At 47.7% G+C, this 21,154-nt stretch overlaps 7 protein-coding genes across 7 annotated transcripts; 3 read left to right on the forward strand and 4 right to left on the reverse strand.

The window, feature by feature from the left end:
* Positions 1-278: 278 nt before the first annotated feature.
* Positions 279-3,724, reverse strand: ANOM_010675 (protein rmd11; the record flags this gene model as incomplete). Its single annotated transcript, XM_015555931.1, has 6 exons — positions 279-1,666; positions 1,725-2,854; positions 3,139-3,216; positions 3,261-3,393; positions 3,538-3,572; positions 3,675-3,724. 6 exons carry the CDS (start codon positions 3,722-3,724, stop codon positions 279-281), a joined length of 2,814 nt encoding a protein of 937 aa, XP_015402088.1.
* A 2,769-nt stretch (positions 3,725-6,493) lies between these two features.
* Positions 6,494-7,591, reverse strand: ANOM_010676 (alkene reductase; the record flags this gene model as incomplete). Its single annotated transcript, XM_015555932.1, has 1 exon — positions 6,494-7,591. The coding sequence occupies one exon, from the start codon at positions 7,589-7,591 to the stop codon at positions 6,494-6,496; it is 1,098 nt and encodes a 365-aa protein (XP_015402090.1).
* Positions 7,592-8,369: 778 nt separating this feature from the next.
* On the forward strand, positions 8,370-9,462 carry ANOM_010677 (uncharacterized protein; the record flags this gene model as incomplete). Its single annotated transcript, XM_015555933.1, has 5 exons — positions 8,370-8,382; positions 8,442-8,651; positions 8,720-8,812; positions 8,874-9,023; positions 9,083-9,462. The coding sequence occupies 5 exons, from the start codon at positions 8,370-8,372 to the stop codon at positions 9,460-9,462; spliced, it is 846 nt and encodes a 281-aa protein (XP_015402089.1).
* A 1,195-nt stretch (positions 9,463-10,657) lies between these two features.
* On the forward strand, positions 10,658-11,839 carry ANOM_010678 (aldo/keto reductase; the record flags this gene model as incomplete). Its single annotated transcript, XM_015555934.1, has 4 exons — positions 10,658-10,872; positions 10,928-11,189; positions 11,252-11,579; positions 11,640-11,839. Exons 1-4 carry the CDS (start codon positions 10,736-10,738, stop codon positions 11,837-11,839), a joined length of 927 nt encoding a protein of 308 aa, XP_015402091.1. The 5' UTR covers positions 10,658-10,735.
* A 154-nt stretch (positions 11,840-11,993) lies between these two features.
* On the reverse strand, positions 11,994-15,194 carry ANOM_010679 (tetratricopeptide repeat domain protein; the record flags this gene model as incomplete). Its single annotated transcript, XM_015555935.1, has 3 exons — positions 11,994-13,483; positions 13,539-14,207; positions 14,327-15,194. The coding sequence occupies 3 exons, from the start codon at positions 15,192-15,194 to the stop codon at positions 11,994-11,996; spliced, it is 3,027 nt and encodes a 1,008-aa protein (XP_015402094.1).
* Positions 15,195-16,995: 1,801 nt separating this feature from the next.
* Positions 16,996-18,108, reverse strand: ANOM_010680 (uncharacterized protein; the record flags this gene model as incomplete). The annotated part of the gene is made up of 3 exons (XM_015555936.1): positions 16,996-17,354; positions 17,424-17,920; positions 17,981-18,108. 3 exons carry the CDS (start codon positions 18,106-18,108, stop codon positions 16,996-16,998), a joined length of 984 nt encoding a protein of 327 aa, XP_015402092.1.
* Positions 18,109-19,630: 1,522 nt separating this feature from the next.
* Positions 19,631-20,917, forward strand: ANOM_010681 (phosphatase PAP2 family protein; the record flags this gene model as incomplete). The annotated part of the gene is made up of 3 exons (XM_015555937.1): positions 19,631-19,743; positions 19,822-20,321; positions 20,424-20,917. The coding sequence occupies 3 exons, from the start codon at positions 19,631-19,633 to the stop codon at positions 20,915-20,917; spliced, it is 1,107 nt and encodes a 368-aa protein (XP_015402093.1).
* Positions 20,918-21,154: the final 237 nt, after the last annotated feature.

Here is a 21,154-nt window from a genome sequence, read left to right on the forward strand (position 1 = left end):
GGTGAACAGTCGCTTAGCGCAAGGTTATTAGGGCTGAGGCTTGCGGCCAAAGGGGATTACTTGTTCGGAATTCTTCGGATCCGCTGTGTTCAGTGGATGTGCGGCCGAAAGACCCGGGATATCACATGATCGCTCATGGAGATCGGATTAGTCAAATCTTGATGGTCTGGATTCTATTTCCGGAATGCCGATAGGTCATATCGTTCGATTATTATGGATATACATGGTTCTGTACGTATCGTATCGTGTAGTCATTACATAAGTCACATCGTCAAACACTACCAATGTCTCACACCGATCAACACCTGTTCATTGGGGTTCAATTCGATGGATGACTGCGAGCTGGTGACCAGTCCCAAACGCGTGAGGACCTGCCACACCAGTTTGCGCTTTAGGTTCTCGCGCACTGAAATCTTCTCGAGGGCATCCATCCCATTGAAGTACTTAATGTAGACCGGCCACAAGTCCTTCATTGCGGTTCGCAGCCCTGCATATTCCGGGTCGTTCTCGTCGATGTTGGCGCGTCCCCTCACAGCGAACCTGGGCTGTTTAGGGAATCGTGAAACGATCTCATCGAGCCACCGGGACTCTAGCGGCGGGGCACGATGGGGGAACAGAATCAAAGATGCCGTTCTCAGGGAGGTGTCATGGTCGAGGAGAGAATGCGAGAGGTCTAGTTTGCTGTCAAGCTTATACCGACCAGGCATTGGCGTTTCCTCGCCGCTGTCTTGACTTGCGAGCGAGGACGATGAAGACGAGCTAGCATCATCGTCGTCATCCTCCGATGTATCGCCATTGTGCTTGCTATTGCCTGAGAGTATGGACGATCCTTGTTTGCTGAGGTATTTGTCCACTTCCTCACGTCGAAGAGCCCTCTCCACTGCCAGCTTAATCTCTGGAGACACTTTGACTCGTGCAAACGTTCGGAGTTGAGTAACCCATCCTCCCCGTAATAACCATGCTAGGATCGCAAAATAGGCCTCTTTGTGGTCTTTACTCGGAATAAAGCTCCCGTAGGGTCTAGGCGTTCCACTCAGCGCTGACAGCATCTTCGGTAGACTGGGAAGGGTTGGAAACGCCAATTGGTACGCAGCCGTCGCCACTTCTAGTTTGCTGAGATCACAGTTCGGAGAGACAAAATACACATCCCGCTGGTGGAGTGGCGGGATGGCGCGTGCGCGCCTCCAATACACGAGATGGCTCGCCAACATTTGTATGGTGGAAAGCGGTATGCCTGACAAAGCAGATATTTGGGCAAAAGATTTCGTTGGCCTTGAGCATCGAATATAGTGAGCAAGGGCGGGAGCTAGAGCACCTCCTGACGCTTCTACGTCCTTAAGGATTGTGGCCTCGTCACTAAGCAAAAGTAACGCGAAGTGTTTAGCTAGCACCTGATGCGGAGCAGTGGCTTCATCAGCGGTGGGGTCATCAGCAGGTGTAACACTATCTGCTGTCGTAAGCCAGAGGCCTGGGTACGCTTTGTCGCTTGGCCCAGGGAGATAAGGCGTCGAGGTAAGAGGTGGGATTTGAAGCGAAATAGATACGTCCGGGCTCAGCGAAACGGAAGCGATCTTGGACGCTGAAATGTTACTGTAGACTGTGTATATTGCCCTTGCTAGGGAAGAATGGTGTATGAGTTCAGAATAGAGCGAATTGACAGACGTCCCTGTAAACATTAGCGCCAGAAGTCCCATTCGAAGCCAATTAAAAACCCAACAACTTACTTGTTTCTTTCGCCTTTTCCTTGATATGCGAAATATGCTGAGCTTCCCGCCAGACGTAGTCCGTTCGCGCCTGCTCCCACTTCAGTGCTTTAGCAAACTTCTTGATGATGTTATCATAGATCTCTCGGATGCGCATGGAGTATTCCAACAGCGGCGGGTCCAATACAAACACCACATTGAACATGGTCATCGAATCCTTATCGTCACCATCCAGCAATTCACTTAGCGTCCGTGAGCTCTTGATGCTTCCCATCGAAGCCCGTTGAGAATCTGATGGCGCCATTGTATGCGGGCTCAAGGTTTCCGTCGAGGCAGAGATAGCCTCATCGGCATCATCGCGGGTATCCTCCGGCGATTCATTATGGCCCAGTTCGCCCCCCTCCCACTCCGGTTTGGTCTTCTTCTTCTTCCTTCGCTGTTTCCGCCAAGTCCCATCCTCTCGAACAAAGACCGGCCACCCAACAAACGCCAGATCATTGATTCCGACCTCAAACCGCCGCTTATGCCACGACCGAGACGGGCTCAGCAACTTCTCCCAAACATCAGCCTGTAATCCAAGCAGCGACTCCCACGGCTGCCGGAGCCCCCCTCCTGAACCCCCCGCGCCATCCTCTTGTCTATCCGACCCGGCCCCGGGATCATCCTCGACGTCCGAATTGCCCGCACGCTTCCGCATCCCACGAGCCGACCCTATGGACCCAGCTCGCTGCGAGTCCCCTCCAGGCGAAGCAGCCATGGAACCATGATCGTCGAGACCAAAATTACTCCACCGTCGCCCAGCCGACAAGGCGCTTCCGGCGAGATGTGTTGAGCTGGCATTCTGACTCTGGGCATGCGACTCCTCCTCGTCTTCATCGGACGTCGACCCGGACTCTTCGCTGGAGCTGGACTCGTTGCTCTTGGAGGATTTGGCGCGTGAGGGGCGACGGCCTTTGGGTGCTGGGCGGAGTCCGTTCTCACTGAGGGGGTTGGGGGGATAATGGAACACGAAGCGAGGGCCGGCGCGGGAGCGCACGATCAAGATAATCGCGACCAGACATGGGTCTGGCGGTCGTGCGATTGACGACATTCGTGGAGGTACGAGGTAAGTGTGAGGGTTTGGGGGTGCTGCGTTAGTTTGGACTTTAAAGCTAGGGTGACGGATGCGCTCATTGGGTTGTCATCCGCTGGGAACTCCAACTGGCTTTCCCCGCATGGATTCGCGTCAATTGGCTGATCTACATTGCTTAACTTATCAACCTCCAATGCATGGCGAATGTATGGAATGTCTATGACTTGGTTTTATTTGAGTGGACGTATTGTACAAACCGAACTAGATATATACACAACAACCCGCCAACGCCCAGGAGAACAAGAAATATCTTAAACATCAGACATGGTATCATACAGCTTCACCAAATTCAACCAACCTCACGACTTCTCATTCGTATTTTTGCCTTCTTTGTCGAAAATAAGTCCCAAGTTCTTGAAGTCGTCTGGTGCCATCAGGTTCCTAAACCAGACGTCCGTTAGCCACCATGGAGTCTCCATACCTACCCAAGTTCTGGCACGTACTTATCCATCCGGCAAGCCAGATATCCCTTTGCCAGTTTCCGGCACTCTTCATCGTTGACGCCGCGCTGGGACTTGATACATTTCAGGTAACCGGCGATGAGGTGTTTGCATTCGCCTTAATCAATTAGATATTAGCACAGTTATGTTTTCCGGTTTCGAAACGATCGCAGATAACCTCGTCGACACCCCGGCGGCTCAGAAGATCGAAATCGAGATGGTAGATAGACGTAGGCTCGATCGAAGAATTAGGAAACCATACCTTCATGGTCAAGTGGGAAACTGCCGCGCTCGGGACTGCATTACAGGTTAGCCTTCAACTTTCGAAACCATAGCTTCTACGGATGATATTGCGTGACTTCATGCGCCAGGAAGAATGAAGGAACTTGGGAAACTCACGGAGTGGGCTTGGTGGGAGTGACGCCGGTGCCTGGAGCTCCGAAACCCATTGTGACTTTTCTTGTATTCGAACAGGGAAATCACGAGAAAGAGAGGAAGCAATTGAGAAATGATTAAGCCGACAAAATTGAAGGTGTGGAAATAACACGGCCACGGGACTTTGATGGTATGGATTGGGAAAACGGCGCCGTCGGTCTCCGACTCCAGTTGGAGCAAACGGTGCAAACTTACCACTTAGTGACAATAATTCATGGATGGAATGTATACGATTTTCAGACAATTTCAGACACGCTGGAAGTTGTAATTCTGTATACACATCTGCAAGGTTGCCGTAATGAGGTTGTTTGTATTTTATGGTACGTAGGCGCTGCTAGATGAGAGTACCTTGCATGTTAAGTATGCTACAACCCTCCAATTCTGCGCCGCATTCTATTACTAGTAGTCATTGAACCCGTAACTGCAGTGCTGCATGGCATCTGCCTCCCCTGTCTCCTGTAGAAATGCATGTACGCTAGCCAGGGGGCCCTTGCGAAAAACATATTCCCGGGGATGCGGAAATTTTGCTCCAATCCGGGCATTGTAACCATTAAATTCAGGGCTGGGATATTCATTACTAGGTGACTTGCACAATAGCGGATATTGGGTTACATCTGCTGCACTTCTTCCTGCTTGGGATGTTCAGCAATCAACAGGGATTTATAATGAACTCTATTAACTACAATGTGAAATACTACAAAGATGGCATGTTACGAGAAAGATAATGTTCACAAGGCAAGATTTGTATTGGGGTATCATAAAGTAGCTAAACTCATTCCATTTGCGTAACCTGCGTTTAGCTGTCAGCCAAGCCCACAACACATCTTGATGTGACAAAAGACAGATAGTGTGGTGATATCAGTTCTCCAAGGTGAAAATTTTTTTTCTTCAATGATGTTCAGTAAGAACACAGCGAAATAATTGTTGCTCATCATAGGAAAGCTGGGGCAAGGAGATGCAGGGATACTCACTCTTTGAATCTTGCTGGTTTACACGACTATAGTAGCAGAAAATCCTACATCACGAAGCCAGTCAGCACATATCAAAAGAGTGTTATGTGTGATTCAAAAGTGTGATGTGTCAACAATAGTCAGGCTAATGAATGTTAGCGGAGTGATACTTGTACACAGTAGCATATCGAAACTCACCTCATTAAATCAGAATTTTTGTAAAATGTTCATACCATGCAGAGCATGGATCACACAGTGTGAATAATAAGATTCATCATATAAAGTTGACTGGGTTGGGTGTGCAACAGAAGCAACAGAAAAATTGGAAAATACCTGAAGACTTGTTAGTATATTGCAAGTCCCACGAATGGCAACCAAAGAAGGATAAGCCGAAAGCTCAGGTGACGAGTTCTCAACAAGTAGTACACCGTCCTACACCCGCAGAGTTTGTACGCTCTGCTTTTGATGGATGCAGGTAGATGTATACGTTATGTCCGCCCGTTCGTTCATGGTTTCTTCATTGGAATCGAACAAGAAAATGGAAGAGATTTGTTTACCTATTGACATTCTGTTAGTCAATGATCATGCAAGTTAAACTTGTTGATAGTAGCAAAGGTTGTAGTGTATGTCAGACAAGGCTGAAACTTGAGTTATACACGAATTCCACATGGTGATTAAGTTTGAGGAATGCCATAGCGTGTCATAGAGTCATCATTCGAGGGGAGAAAAGGACAAGAAAAAAGAGGGAAGTCTGTTGCATACCTTTTACAATACTATGAAAAATATTCGATTTGAGGAGAAAGTGAAGTCATCCTCAAAATTGGATGTACACTACACAAGACATTCTCAAGAATACAAGATCATGATTTGTAACTTGAGACGCCAAGGCAATGCTCAATCCATGTTGTTGTTGTCGCTGAGGTGTAAAGCTGGGAAAGTTCAGAGAAAAAATTGTTGTGGGTGGGACGAAGTTTTATAGGTGGAGAGCTTGGACCAACGGTAAGCGGGTTTAACCCAAAGCGTTGTTTGCTGCAAAGACAAACACAATTTTGTACCCTAACAATTACAATTGAATATCCATGATGGTACGGAGCACAACTGAAGTCTTTACAAACCCAGCGCTAGTTTCTAAATAGATGCGTTCAAAAACTCCTTAAACAGTCTGAATCATTTGTAGACAGTGAGCTCTACTGGCCCTCGCTGCAACAAATAACTCTTTGTATGCTATGGAAAACCCTCAATAGATCACTGCTATGGACCTATGGTTTAACAATATCGTGGCTAATTGGCATTTTAACACCGAGTAGATAAAATGTATTCAGAGACGGAATATGTTATTTCCTTTTTTTTCTTTTCTGCTAACCCAACTTTTCCCGATAAAGAGCAGACCATAACAAGCCGTTGGTTTAGCAGAACAGCAACAATCTATACGACAGAAGTTCTATGTTCTAACAATGACGGCAATAAAGTCTCAAGCGTAACTCAGGAATCACTTGCTGGTCGAATCGGGTGAAGCTGCGCAACTGGAAGACCGATGCTGATTCCTGCCCTTCTCCCTGAATAGCAACAACCTTTGAATGAGGACAGTTCTCCCCAGCACATTTGAAACCGAGTGCGTCATTTGATAGACTTGCCCGGTGGTGGCAGGCTTTTCACGTGCAGCAAAAGTCGTTAAATATATACACAATACAATATATGCAATAGAACAAAAGACAAGGAATGGATATGAGTGGCCACAAAAGACAAACGAATAGAGATTTAAATGACAAGGTGGAAAAGAAGAACAAGGAGGGTAACCGAAATGAAAGTCTATTAGCATGTTTCAATTCTATATCAAGCGGAGACCTTGGTTGCCTTGAAGTCATCGCTGAACTCATAGTCAATATACCCTTCTGGTGTCTGTCCGTACATACTGGCGGGATCGTACGAAGCGAATGGGATGTTTTGTTGTACCCTGAAGGCGAGGTCGGGATTAGAGATAAACGGCCGGCCGAAAGCAATTGCAACGTCATTGCTCTTATACTTAGCGTCTACCGCTTCTTTAGCTGATTCATGATCGTAACCTCCGGCTAGGATGACGGGGCCTGCATTGCCATAGGCATCAAGCAGGAACTTGGAGCTTTCTGCTGGGTCCTTGCTATCGGACTCACAAGCATGCAGATACGCCAGCTTGAAGTCTGCCAACTTGGAAACAAGGTCAGAGAATTGAGGGATCGGATCGGCCATGCGCATGCCCTGGTATTGGCTCCAAGGACTTAGTCGAATAGCGGTACGGTCATTACCGACTGCATTGACAACGGCTCGGGTGACCTCCACCGCGAACTTGGATCGCTTTTCAAGACTGCCGCCCCATGCATCAGTCCGCTTGTTCGACACGTCTTGAATGAACTGGTCGACAAGATAACCATTCGCCCCATGGATCTCTACCCCATCAAACCCGGCGCGAATGGCGTTCTGGGCCGCAGTTGCAAAATGCCCAATGGCCGCGTGGATCTCCTCTTCGCGCAAGGCTCGTGGATGGTGCATTTCGTCACTGAATGCGCTTTGCATCGGTACATCGCTGCTAGAAACTACATCATATCCTTGAGCCTGTAGAAACCGGGGGTTTGCTGCGCGCCCAAGCGCCCAGAGCTGCAGGTAAATGTGTGACCCTTGTGCGTGAACGGCCTTGGTAACCTCTTTCCAGGCTTCGACCTGGGCATCGTTGTAGATTCCAGGCACGTTGGAGTAACCACCGTGTGCGGGAGTGATCACAGTGGCCTCAGTTATGAGTAGGGTCCCCGGAACGCAAGACCGTTGCTGGTAGTACTCTTTTACTGACGGCAGGGGTCGGTGGTGCTGATCGGCTCGCAAACGGGTCATGGGTGCCAGGGCGATGCGGTGGCTCAGAGCCATGCGGCCGACTTTCAGAGGAGTGAACAATTTCGACATGATCTCAGTGTATTAATGGTACTTCCCGCGTATCTCACGATGATTCGAGATTAGTCTGTAGCGAGATAGCCCGCATTTTATATACCGATCCCGACATTCCCATCGAGCCATCCAAGGCTTCCCCGGTACAGTTTGCATGAATCTTCTATTGGCCGACCAGCCAGGGGAACCGTGGACGTTTAGCCACCAGAACTGTTTTACAAAGCATTTGTCAGTCAAGAGATTAAATTGTTGTAGATTGTCGGTTCGTCTGTGGGGCGCGGGATAGAGTGTACCGGGCCCAGGATTGGTCGACGATTACCCACTTTGCGGACTATCTGTCGAATAACCCTAACAGAGAAAAAGTAGGCCTCCCTGACCCAAGTATGTCGTGATGATCTCCCTGCCATGCTATGAAGTAGCGCGCTTAGATATTACGAATCTCGGCTTTAAAGATGCCGGACTGCCCGATTGATTGATAAGCCTTGGACCGGATATTGAGCATTTCTACCAACAGTCCGGACTCTCTGGATAAGACTACGGGCTGGAAAAGAGGGCAAAAACAGGAGCATTACACGCAAACATGTCTCTCACTTCCTACTCAACTCCCCTGCGAAACGGGACTATTCTCTTCCATGAGGGCTAGAATATCTGATGGCTCAAAAGCCACGACATACTCATCGAAGGGGACATAATCAGCGAAATCTGACAGAACTTGGTCGCCCCCGTCCGGCTGCAAACAGATCGACTGTACAGCCAAAATCATCTCCCCGAGGTTCATTGATGCCCATCATCACTTATGGCAGAGTCAGGTCCGTCCAACTAGACCGCGGTATATTGTGAGATACATGATCCGTTGACCTATCAACAGCTCAAAGGCCGCCACGGCGACCAGGGCTTCATGGAATATATGGCTTCCGGTGTGGTCCGGTCCTTGTCTATCCCGCTGTTGGGCTATGGGCTAAGGACAAAGGGAATCTCCAATCATATAACCACCGGCCAGAAGACATCTTCTGGGGCCAGCTGAGCGGTGTCACCACCGTCGTCAATCACGCGCACATGACATACTCCCCCGAGCATGGTAGGTTTGAACACCGGCACAGTCTTGTTTAGTTCAAATAGACTGATCAGACACTCCATTTTCGTTAGCCAAGCAAGGAATCAAAAACATCAGTATCTTCGGGAATCCTATCAGTCTTCTGCTACACATCGATCCGCCGCATCCGAGAGTGGTCATCAACTGTAGAGGTCGACAACGAGTTCCTCCTCGAGTGGTGGCTATAGACGCTTGAATTCCTGGTAGTAGCTGCACCGTTCGGTGATGGGCGGGTGAGCCTCTGTCTCGCGGTAGACTTTGATGTCCCCTACGACAGCGTGGTCGACTTATGGCAAAAGACCCAGGTCCTGGGGATAAAGCTCCTCACTACGCATTATGTTGCCGGGTTTATGCCAAGTACGTGGACCTGAACAATGCCCTATTTCTCTTGGATTGAGCTAATGGACTGGCTAAAGACGCCATCCAACTCCTATCCTCCGCCAGCCAGCTAACATCGCGAGTACTAATATCTTACGGAAATGGGATCTCTGAACTAGACGCCCTCACGCTGAAACCTCAGGACGCCTTTGTCTGCAGCACGCCCGAAACAGAAATGCAAATGGGCCTTAGCGATCCAGTTGCCTTCCTCTGTGATTTCAAATCACACACCTGCGTTGGGGTCGACTGCCACTCGAACAATTCCTCGGACATCCTCACCCAGATCCGACTGATGCTGCAACATACCCGTGCCATTCGCAATACCCATGCCCTTCAGAGCAGCCAGTATCCCAGTGTTGATGTCCATCTTCAAGAGGCGTTTAATCTGGGCACGATCCAGGGGCGCTCAGGCTTTTAATATGGAAACGCAGATTGGGAGTCTGGCGGTGGGTGTTGTTTTTAACACATTGTCGCCGGGTATCGTTGTACTGCGGAGGGGAATCCTTTGGCGACGGGTTTGTCGCATGCGAGTGTGCGTGATGTTGAGAGGGTTATTGTTGATGGGTGTATTCTCAAGGAACGGGGCGTTTTAAGGCCAGTGGAGATTCGGGATGGGTTGGATACCGATGATATGACGATCACTGGTTGGAAGGATATTTCTAGGCAGCTGTTAGAGAGTCGTGAGAGAGCTCTGGAGAGAGCAATCGGACAGGATATCGGTGCTGGGATTGCAGCGCTCCGGGGGGTATAAGGATACTGTTATATGTTCTGGTGGACTTTTCAGGCTGCCAAGCTGCAAGCATGATATTGAGCAGCTATAGCAGTTTCGCAAATAGATAGACAAAACGTTATACCCTCTGCTTAGCAATTACATTCCTCATGCGAAACATCCAATAGAGTATCTAACTCTTGGAAAGCAATATCCTTCGTCTCTGGAAGGTAAAAATAGCACTAAAATTTACACAACACCGCACCCCCGGGTTCAACTATCACTGGGCCCTTGGTCTAAGATACCATGAACCATGGATGGGCGCAAGGTCCACACTGCTAGGTAATTGGGGCGTGGGTTGATGTCGATGCTTCAATGATAGACTGGCACGTGACCAGCTTACCATTCAGCATAAGTTCTGCTGAACTACTGTTCCTTGTCTTTAGCTATTGTTTCATGGGGGAAAGTAAATATAGACCAGTCAATGCTCCAATAAGTAAAACTTGATGTAATGAGAGAATTGAGCGGGTGGGACTGCCTATGTGCACAGTAAATACGCCTGAAACATAAATCCCTTATCCAGGCGACATCAATGATGTCATATTATTGACAACGCGAGTCTTGACAGTTCTTTACAGTCAGTTAATGGAATAGTAATGGAGCTTCTAGGAGTCGCTAGAAGCAATGGGAGAATCACCCCATATTACTTCCTTCCCAGTTCTAGCTTGTTACGTACTGATTGTGGAGCTGCTATCTTGGTTCACCGCGACGTCATCCTATCCACCGACAGGATTAATATTGGGTGCGTCAATTTGACGTCGACTGGTAGGCCAATTCTCCTATTAAAATGGACATTCTCGACTTGATTTTCTCCAATATGTAAAATATATATAGAAGGCATTGTCTCTTTGTCGACTATAAAACAACAGGAGCCCAACCCTACCAAATCATTTCAGAAACAACCACACCCTTCCAGAATAAAATGACTCAGTTCAAGCTCAACACTGGCGCAGAAATCCCTGCCATTGGATTTGGCACCTGGCAGGATGCCGAGGCACAAGAGAATGCCGTAGCTGAAGCCATTAAAGCCGGATACCGCCACATTGACACGGCACGAGTGTGAGTTCATGACCGACAGCTTCGCGAACATTAACTCAGTCCTGACAATCGATAGTTATGGAACCGAGAAAGCTGTAGGAAAAGCCATCAAGAAGAGTGGTGTGCCCCGTGAGGAGCTATTCATTACGACCAAGCTCTGGAACAACAAGCACCACCCCGATGACGTCGCTCAAGCCCTTCAGGATTCGCTCGACGATCTGGACCTAGAATATGTCGACCTTTACTTGATGCATTGGCCTGTGGCATGGAAGCGAGGAGATGAGCTTTTCCCCAAGGAGAATGGAAAGCCGGCTGTCATAGATGTTAACTTCGTTGATGTATGCCTCCACATCGGCAGCGCTCTGAATTTCAAAGCTGCATGACTGACTTCCAACCACAGACGTACAAAGCAATGGAAAAGCTGCTATCCACCGGAAAGGTCAAAGCAATTGGCGTCTCGAACTTCTCCAAGGCTGACATGGAGCATCTGCTTAAGAACACCTCGGTCGTGCCCGCGGTGCATCAGCTAGAGGGCCACCCATGGCTGCAGCAGCGTTCGTTCGTCGACTGGCACAAAGAGAAGGGCATCCATGTCACTCACTACTCTCCCTTCGGAAATCAGAATGAGCTCTACAGCCGTGGAGGTACTATTGGCAAGTTGATTGATGACCCGGTACTGGTGGAGATTGGCAAGAAGTACAATAAGAGCTCAGCTCAGGTTGCTCTTGGTAAGTGCTGTGTGCTTAAGATCGATATTAATTGTGGAACATACTAACTATTCCTTGTAGCTTGGGGTGTTACACAGGGCCATTCGGTGCTTCCTAAGTCCAAGACTCCCTCAAGAATCAGGGACAACTTGGCAGGAGACTTCAAGTTGAGCGATGAAGATATGCAGAAGATTCATGGAATCGATAGGAAACTTCGTTTCAACGACAGCAGCTCTGACTTTGGTCGGGACTTCTTCTCTGACTTGGATGGAAAGAAATGAGCTGTTAGGGTACTCACATTGAGCTTTGAGAATGATTGAATGACTACCTTCCTGATGCTGCCAATATAGTTACATAATACAAGTCTCGGTTGCCGTATAAAGTCCTGATAAACGACATCTTGTTCATATCATCCTTTTATTAAGCTTGCCTATGTCAAAGCTTCAAACTATATAGGTAATGTAAATTAGTTTTGATACGACCTGCCATATGAGATTGATTTCCGTAGGTGTCTCCATAGAAGTCCAAAGCTTCTTTCCAAAGCTCTTCCGCACTCTGAAATTCCGAAGCTGCACATACACCTAAAGCCATTTTATGCTCGCCTTCCACCATGAATGCTGAAGCTAGCTCGTCCACCACGCGCATAGTGTCTGGATGGCGACGACCCCACCATTCAGCATAAAGAAAAATAACATCCTGCAGCAAGCTCTGCGCTATGCTGAATTCACCAAGTTGGGTATTGGCCTTTCCAAGATTTACCTTGGTGGACACTATGGTTGGATGGGATTCGCCCAACACTCCTCTTTGGCTGTCAAGAATGTGGGAGAAGATATCAGTTGCTGCAGCTACTGAGCCTTTTCGTAGAAGAACCTCTCCCATATCGTTTAATATGCGAATATAAAGTCGCTTCCGTTCATCCTTCGTCAGACCGTATTGGCTCGGCGTATGCCGAGCAAAGTGAGATGCTGCCTTGCGCAAGTTTTCTTCAGCTTCCTCTAGTCTACCAGTCATCATGAAGGCCACAGATTTATTGTAAATGATAGACATTGTTATGTCAGGCGTTAGACTGCCAAGCTGACTCCTTAGGCTCCATGACTTATCAAATGCGTGAAGCGCGAGGTCATATTCACGCTGACCTATGTAAGCTAAGCCGAGATTGGTGAGGACGTCGCTTAAAAACTCTCCTCTAGGAATGGTAAGTACCTCCTGGTCGAGTCCCTTCTCGATCATCTTGTAAATGAATGACGCCTGGCTATATCGCCCAAGGTGGCGGAACAATCGTCCAAGGCTTTCAAGTTCTGTGAGGTTGGTACGTGGTCCCCATCTACCTCGTACTATATAACTCCAGCATTGAATAGCATGTGGCTCTAGGCGTCGCATCTTGTTCCAGAAATTCTCCTCGTATGATCGTGGAACCTGTGCAGCCACTAGTGAGACTACACATCGTATGTACTCCTGCTCTTTAGACATTGCTCTTTGTCTGGCCACAGCTTGAATTGCTGGGTGAATCTCCCAAAAGCGTTGACCGTTGACTGAGAACTTCAACTCAATAAATGATAGATCTGCTAGCACGGGGTAGTAGTTTTCGAATGCCTTATGCTCCTTTGCAAGCTCACGGAGCCAACCTGGATATGTATCGTCGGTTGCAGTTAGGCAAAGATCATACCAGAGGTCTCCATAATCAAGAAAGCTGAACATAGACAATATATTAGCCGCTACCGTATTAGTGGTTTCTAGCTCATGAAAGCTCAGGTCTAAGCAGAGGCAGAGGGCTTTGTTAGTTTCAAGAAATAAGCTGTCGGCTTCACGATTTTTCCATATGCCCAAAAAGTCGGTGATTTCATATCGATAACGAGAGATAACCGATGCTGCTAGTCGAAGGGCCAAGGGATGTCCCTTCAACAAGGTTGATAACTCTTCCATGCCTGATATTTGCAAGCCATAGTCACGATTCCGTAAAGCGTGGGAGTGAGCCGCTACCTCTTGCATGGATGAGCTTGGTATCAACTTGCAATTGGAGTAGTTTAACAGCATCTTCATTTTTAAGGCCTCTGATTTCGCAAATTGGATGATACATTTCTACCAGGTCTCGCCTTTTTGCAATGAGAAGGATATAGCCACGCTTCAGCCTTCCAATGAAACGGTGTATATCAAGGGATGGTGTTTCTAACGTATCTAGGTATGACTGTCCACTTATACCGTCGATGACGAGAAGCCATCTCTGATCTTCTAGACGATTAAGCTCTGCAAAGAATGTGTCGACAAGACCAGCTCGGTTTTCATACGGACTTCTTGATCGTGTGCTGTCGGATGACATACTTTCCGACAATGCAGGATGATTCCCCCCTCTGAGCATTTTGATGACACTTTGCTCTAATGCTTCCCGTGTTTCACCGGTAATCCAGAATATGTCACGCATCGGATGCTTGGATCGCTGCTGATGCACAAACCTTGATGCCAATTGCGACTTGCCTACGCCACTGAGCCCCCAGAGACCAACGATAGACTTTTGCAATGGCTGTTGCTCCTCAAAACCTAGGGTTTCCTCCAGGTAGCTCAGCTCTTCTTCTCGCCCCACAAATGCCCACATATCAGGCAGAGCATATGCCAAACGGGTATCTAGATCTGCAAAAGGTGTCGAAAGGAGACCTAGAGGCATGCATGAGCATTTGTAACATGGGTTTTTCTCGATCCAAGCGGACCAAGCCCGAGGCATTTGGCCATGAAATGGGAGTTTGCAAATCTACTTGTATACAAATCCCACGTACCTGGAGACTTCCTCCTAATTTGGGTTGGTAGCTTGACCAGAACCTCCTTTGCGTATGCCGCTGCAGTAATCGCAGCGTATGGTTGCCAAGCATCGTTCTTCGAGGAGTCCGCAAAATCACTTATGCCTCGAATCACAGCAACTGGTAGCCTTGTCATTATCCCGGCAGCCTCCATCTCTACTGCTATACCACCATATTTGTCTCTCAGATGATCTCTTTTAACCTGCGACTTGATCACACTGTTTCCAGAAAGTATAGTACCATAATGGATCATTGGGTGAGTAGTGCTGCGTGACTGTTGGTCCCATGACCAGCTATCGCTTATACGAGGATTACCTGGTTTCTGGAACTCTGGTCGCTCCTCCAGGATGCACAGGTGCCGTAGGAATCCAGATTCGTTACGAGCTCGAATGACATTAATGACTGAGCGGAGAAGAGGATGCGTTGCATTCTGCCAGTGCTTCAACTCAAATATGTCATTCTCCCCCGCTTTGCCCAGATCATATCCAACTACTCCAGGACGATCTGCCTCGGGAACAGCTACCGCGACATCTCCCAGCCGAATGTCCCTAGTAGGTGAGGGAATCCCGCCAGCAATACCGACAAGGAGTCCCATCTCCAGATTCGGCAGATCACGCAACACTTCCGCTACCATACTTCCGGACACAGCCAGACCTTGTTCCTGATAGTAGCCAACTACAGCCACCTTGTGACTACCGACTTCACCGATAGTATACACCACATTTTGGCCTTTGGCTCTTGATGGACTATCGTCGAAAACTTTGTCTAGCATGGCAATGGCTGCTCGGAGCTCAATCTCTAGCGGACATAGCCAGACAATAGTACAGTCTTCGAGCTGAGCCGCCATAATCGCTTAGAGAATAAGTAATTGTTGCGTAAGACGACTGACGTTTCTTCCACAATGTCCAATATAGCTGAGAATTGACCAGGGTTTGGCTCCAATTCGCATAGGTACCTGGGCAGTTATACACTGCCAGAAACAAGTGACTTTAGGTGTCTGAAGGCTAAACCATCTGGTCAGTCGCCCATACTTCGCAGTGTACATATATAGTGGGGATTGATGTGACTGTTTGCTTACTTGTAGTGGTTTGTGATGAGGCTAAAGTACCAAATGCCAACAATGCCCAACTGATCATTGCCAAAATGCGGAGTTGGGCATCGTCAGGTGATTCAATGTGGCCGGCAACCCTGAACTATTTTTCTCTTTCGTTATGATGTTTATAGCATATTGACTGAATATATACGGGTAAGAAACATCGTGCTGCTCTTATCTCTCTCTTCCTGACTCGCGAGCATTCTGAAAAGGTAAATGGTTACGCATCCTGAATTCAGATACTCAATAAGCTTAAGCAGCCTGTATTTCCAGAGGTTCTGGAAACCTGTATACATGCATGGCCGACGCTTCAGTTTATTGTCGACCTCTCCGTCCTCTGTCTACCCAATGCCTTTTAATGAAGAAAGATAGCGGTGAAATGCCACTTCTTTCAAAACGAGTGTATCCTATAATTGAAACTTGATATTCCTTAGATCACACAACTTGCTGGTGCTACATGCATTTGCTTGACGGAGTGTAATCTCAAGATACCTATAATTAGTAATTCAGCTTAACTACCGTATAAGGTATATCTAAGTCTTCGGACTTATTAAAGAGTACTGGGCAATACTGATAATTAGGATCTTCATTGGAATCACAAAGCCTATCATGGAGGACGAAATAGTAGAGAAGAGTCTTCTGGGACCGTGTTTACCAAACAGTAAGTATTGACAGCCGGGGTAGGAAATAGATATAGGCGGACGAGAATGAAGAATTCGCCATTGCCCGGATGGCGTATAAACCCTTATACCATTCCAACTACACCTTTTTGTCTTCAATGCCAAATTATAGAATAGTCTTTCCATTAGACTCATCTATACTGTACCAAAAAGGCCTTTTCTGCTAAGAGTGTGCGGCATATGAATTCAAACCCGGAACAATCGTCCTGCGCTTATCTATATCGGGATGCTTGGTGAAGAATGGTGTTCCTGAATATATAGCTGGACAGCGGTTCAATTCAGAGAAGTCAATAGTCAGGGGCGTTTGAGGAAAGTAATACCTGTGGATCTGCCCTCTACAGAGATCCTCCATGGAAGTCTGCCGGTTCTATATTGACTGTGTCACAGGAGGCAATGTCCATGTTAAGCTTTGGTCTATCCCTAGATAGGCAATGATTAAGAACTTCTTAAGTAATGTATTATGAGGAGAAGTCTCTATGGCGTCGTGTGTGACGGCGTGGAAAATGAGGCTTTTGTGTTGGGTTAGATTAGATGCCCGGGTTTCTCGTGATCTGAGTTATGGGCCAGAGATTAGTTATGCAGTTATACTGAGTCTCAGAAGCCTTTTAGTACAGCAATGATGGCAGTTCTGATATTAAGTGCTTCGGTCTTTGTGCAGTTGTAGTCCGACCAAGGTATTTATTCTGAGAAAGCAGCGGTGACAATAAAATGTAATGATTGACCAGAATTTCTCGCAGTACAGGACAGGGTAGCAAAGCACAAATCCAGAAGCGACAAAAAGAGAGAAGAACAAGGAGAAACATTAGAGAAATGAGAAATAGCTCGACTTTCGATGCAGACCCGGCAGATGAGATTCGCATTCACTCTACCAAAGCTCAAGCCTTTCCTCGCAGAGGAGTAAAGGAACCAAGGGTGAGGCCACGGTTCAGTGAATCATATTCCTTGTCTAGCACTTTAAGAACCTGTGGCATCAGCTTACAGCAATGAAATGAGTAATCTCTGTCCATGCCAAAACACGCGGTTCTCAGTTTCATGAAACTGTATCCGGCAGCAGGTCGCTGGGACGTTTTTGAAAATATGCCAAACTTCTGCTTTCCTTTGACAAGTGCTGCTAGGCGCGTCAGATCGCATTCGAAGCTACACAGTTGTGGGCCATATCGCAAGTGATGGAATAGGTCATAGAGAGCGTCAATAACATTGCAAATACCTGTTGACCTCGACGTCTGCAACGTATCTGTTGAACTCGTATGTTAGTTATCATTGTGTTCTCGGTTTGCAAAAGCAACATACTTGATGGAAATACCTATGACCTTAGCAGGGATTGCCAGTTTATTTGCGAAGATCTTTTCTGTGTGCTCTAGCTGGATGTGCTTCGTTACGAATTCAAAGGCTTGATTCTTTCGCAAAGCCCATGTGATGCATAGCCACTCCATGGGATTCTCCCTAGCTATTGTCGACTGCTTCTTTTCAAATTCTCTAGTCCACAGAGCAGCAGCCATGGCAACAGCTTCGTAGCATTGGTAGTAGTCAACAAGTACAGCCATATCTCTCAGCCAGTTAAAGCATAGAGAGTGTGGCACTAACCGAGTCTGCCCGTGAAAGATAGCCATCAGTAGCAGAAACGGCACAGGTTCCCAGTCACAGATCAGCATCTCTATATGACCCACAGATCGGAGCTCATTGCCCTCCTGGAATCCATTCTGGAATGTGGCCCTGAACTGTGGGCTGGCTAGAACTAAATGCTTTGAGGATGCACGGATGTGCAGAGATAATCCAGAGTTTTTGGCGGGATCTGACTGACTATTTGGGAAGGTTCGTCAGTGTGATTGAAACCAAGATCTCCGGTTGGTGTTAACATACCTAACATAGCACTTCGAGAGGAGAGAAGCGTTGAGATCACCCAAGTTCTGCGGCAGGGAATTTGGAGCACGCTCCATGATGAATGTCACATCTCCATCAGGATCGAATTGATAGAGTATGTTAGGCATGTTAAGGTCTCTTCAATATTGTGTGGTACTCTTTTGGTGTGTGAAGCTTGACTGGCAGTGGGAATTGTTGATATGGGAGTAGGTGAGAGCCAGTTCAGAAGCTGGAGAAACATGTAGCTGTTTCATAGAAGGGACCATGATTTGCAAATGTGTTATTCCGACCCAGAATCTCACTCAGTGTCCTTGATCACATATTCACTGATTCAGAAACAAGTGTTTTCGGTTTGTCGAAGGCTGAGCCCTATGTAAGCACCCGTATATCTATTGCATCCAACACTCTGACTTGTTGTCGGATGCAATGACTAGTGGTGAAGAGGTTCAAATGAGAGTAGTTTCAAAAGTGAATGGTTTCATTGTATATATTCCTATAAATTATTCCTCATCTTTAAGGTTGACCTTAACGCTGAATATTCTTGGTTCTTCTCGCAAAGCTGAACGCTACAATATGTAGAGATGTATAACGCAGTCAGGATATACTGCTCCATGTTATCAATTCCTAGTGAGAGAGGTTTGCATCCCGAAGCAAGGTGTCCAGAGTTGTTCTAGATTAGTAGAAGTAATCTGTAGACATCAAGGCGCTCTAGCCGTCTAGTGGATACATCCGAATATAAGCCACCTGAAATAACATCCATAGTCTGATGCTGTATAAATTCCATGGTCATAGGGAGACACCATGTAGTATGAGTGCCAGTGACTCCGAGTCGGGATACTTTCAAATATGATCCTGTATCTATCAGACCAAACCCAATGCACCAAAGAAAGAAAGTCGACTGAATAGAAATATGGAAGCCTAGCAGAATTGAGTTTGACCGTGCGGACTATATCGAATCACACCCATACAAAGGTTAATTGACTGCTGCCTAGAGTCTGTCCTCCGTTTGATATTAGGGCTCTCCTCCATATAGAAGAACTGATTCTTCTGTGGTCCTAAAGTAAGCATTCGTCGTTTAACTTACCTGACTAAAATACAGCTAAATTTATCAAGTGACGACTGACTCCCCAAGAACACGCACTAAGACCTGCCATAATGCTTACCATACATCGCCAAGCTGAATGATTTACACTTTAATGACTTCCCCCATGTAGAAAGATCTACAAACCAAACTGAACCACACAAAGATCCCATTCTCTAAACCGTTTCACATTCTATTATTCCATTTATTCAGACTACGTCTGAAATAGACAGCAATAAAGGCATCCCCGGAACCACTCCCTTGGCAAAAAGGCAGTGTTCCCAGCCAAGAACGCGAGAAGCAAACCCGAGAATTTATTTCTCTCCCGAACTTAACCTCCTATTTAACTAATAGGGTTTCCACCTGATTGGTTCTATCGTAGTTATTTCCGCGGCTAAGATTTGATCGTCGACTGTTGATCCCTGGCGGGACAGTCAGGATTATATTCTGTCAGTTGACCCGTCATAGTTAATCAACTACTCATTCACTCATTCTCCTCCCTTTCGTCAATCCTCCCATGATCAAGAAACACCAACACCAACACCAACACCACAAGAATACGCATCTAGATGCCCGGCGACAAAACCACCCACACGATGGGGACGCGTAATGTGGACATCACCACCGCAAAACAATACCTCCCACTTCTAATATCCTATGTAATCGACTGGGTGTTCATCATGTACATCCCCCCCCTCTTTCTACTAATCTATTAATCTACTGCAGAGAAAACAAAAACTAATACAGAATGGATGACCAGAGGAATAGCCCTAATCGGCTACGGCTTCCACAAAGTCACCCCCAACCACCGTCCCTTCACACTAACCGACCCCAGCATCTCGTTCCCATACACCACGCATGAAACGGTGAGCACCGCCGTCCTGGTCGTCGTGGCGCTCATTGTGCCGGCGGTGATTATCGTTCTCGTGACCCTGGTCATCATTCCCGGGGCATGGAATCGGGGCACGACCTGGCGGGTGAAGATCTGGGAGTGGAATGCTGGGTGGTTGGGGCTGGCGCTGGCCGTTGCGGCGGCGTTTATGGCTACCGAGGGGTTGAAGGATTTGTATGGCCGGCCGAGACCCGATATGTTGGCTCGCTGTGACCCCGATCTGGGGAATATTGCGGCGTATGTGGTTGGGGGGCTTGGAGGGCAGCTGGACGGTGCGCCGAGGCTGGTCAGTTCGGAGATTTGTAGGAATAGGGGCAAGGAGTTGGTTATGGATGGGTTTGCGAGTTTTCCGAGTGGGCATTCTTCTTGTGAGTTCTTTCTTTCTTTATTCTATTTTTTATCCTTTTTGCTGGTTTGGTTTCTGGTTTTGGGGTGATGGGGTTGGATTTGATATTAACTGATCTATCTAGTTGCCTTTGCCGGGTTGACCTATCTGAGTCTCTGGTTATGCGCAAAGTTCTCCATTGGATTCCCCTATTTGGCGCATTCGCCCTTCGGCCTGGATCTGCGCGCCCAGAAGCGCGAGGCCATTCGCGACCTGGGCGCTGCGCCTCCCGTGCTCTTGATTATCCTTGCCTTCGTGCCGATGGCGGTCGCCTTCTTCATCTCGGCGTCGCGCTGGTTTGACTTCCGACATCATGGATTCGACATTATCTTCGGCTCCGTCATGGGCATGGTCTTCGCCTGGGGTGCATTCCGCCTGTATCACCTCCCCATCATGTGTGGTGGCGGCTGGGCCTGGGGCGCCCGAAGCCGTCGACATGCCTTCTTCAAGGGCGTCGGGCTCCCAAGCCACATCGGCGGCGACAACTGGACCAGCATGGCCGACGGCCCCCGGCGAGAAGAGAGCGCAGCAGGCCAAGACGTCGATCTGGAAAGCGGGCCCCGCAACCTGGCAGAATAACCAAGGGAACCCCGGACGAGAGGTGTTGAGTGAGTGTTGTTAGTAGAATCTTTTCTTTGCGTCCCACGCGATACGTTAGTCCATAGCTGTATACCCGTTCGCACTATAGTCGAGATAATCTGTGCGCCATATGCTTCGTTAGAAATAAAAGGTTACGTTATACTCAGGCCAGATCCGTTTCATCCAAATGATCCACGGTAGATATCCCAGGCTGTATCACCTCCACCCACCCACTCT

This window comes from Aspergillus nomiae (assembly GCF_001204775.2).
Source record: "Aspergillus nomiae NRRL 13137 chromosome Unknown contig00485, whole genome shotgun sequence".
Taxonomy (NCBI): Eukaryota; Fungi; Ascomycota; class Eurotiomycetes; order Eurotiales; family Aspergillaceae; genus Aspergillus; species Aspergillus nomiae.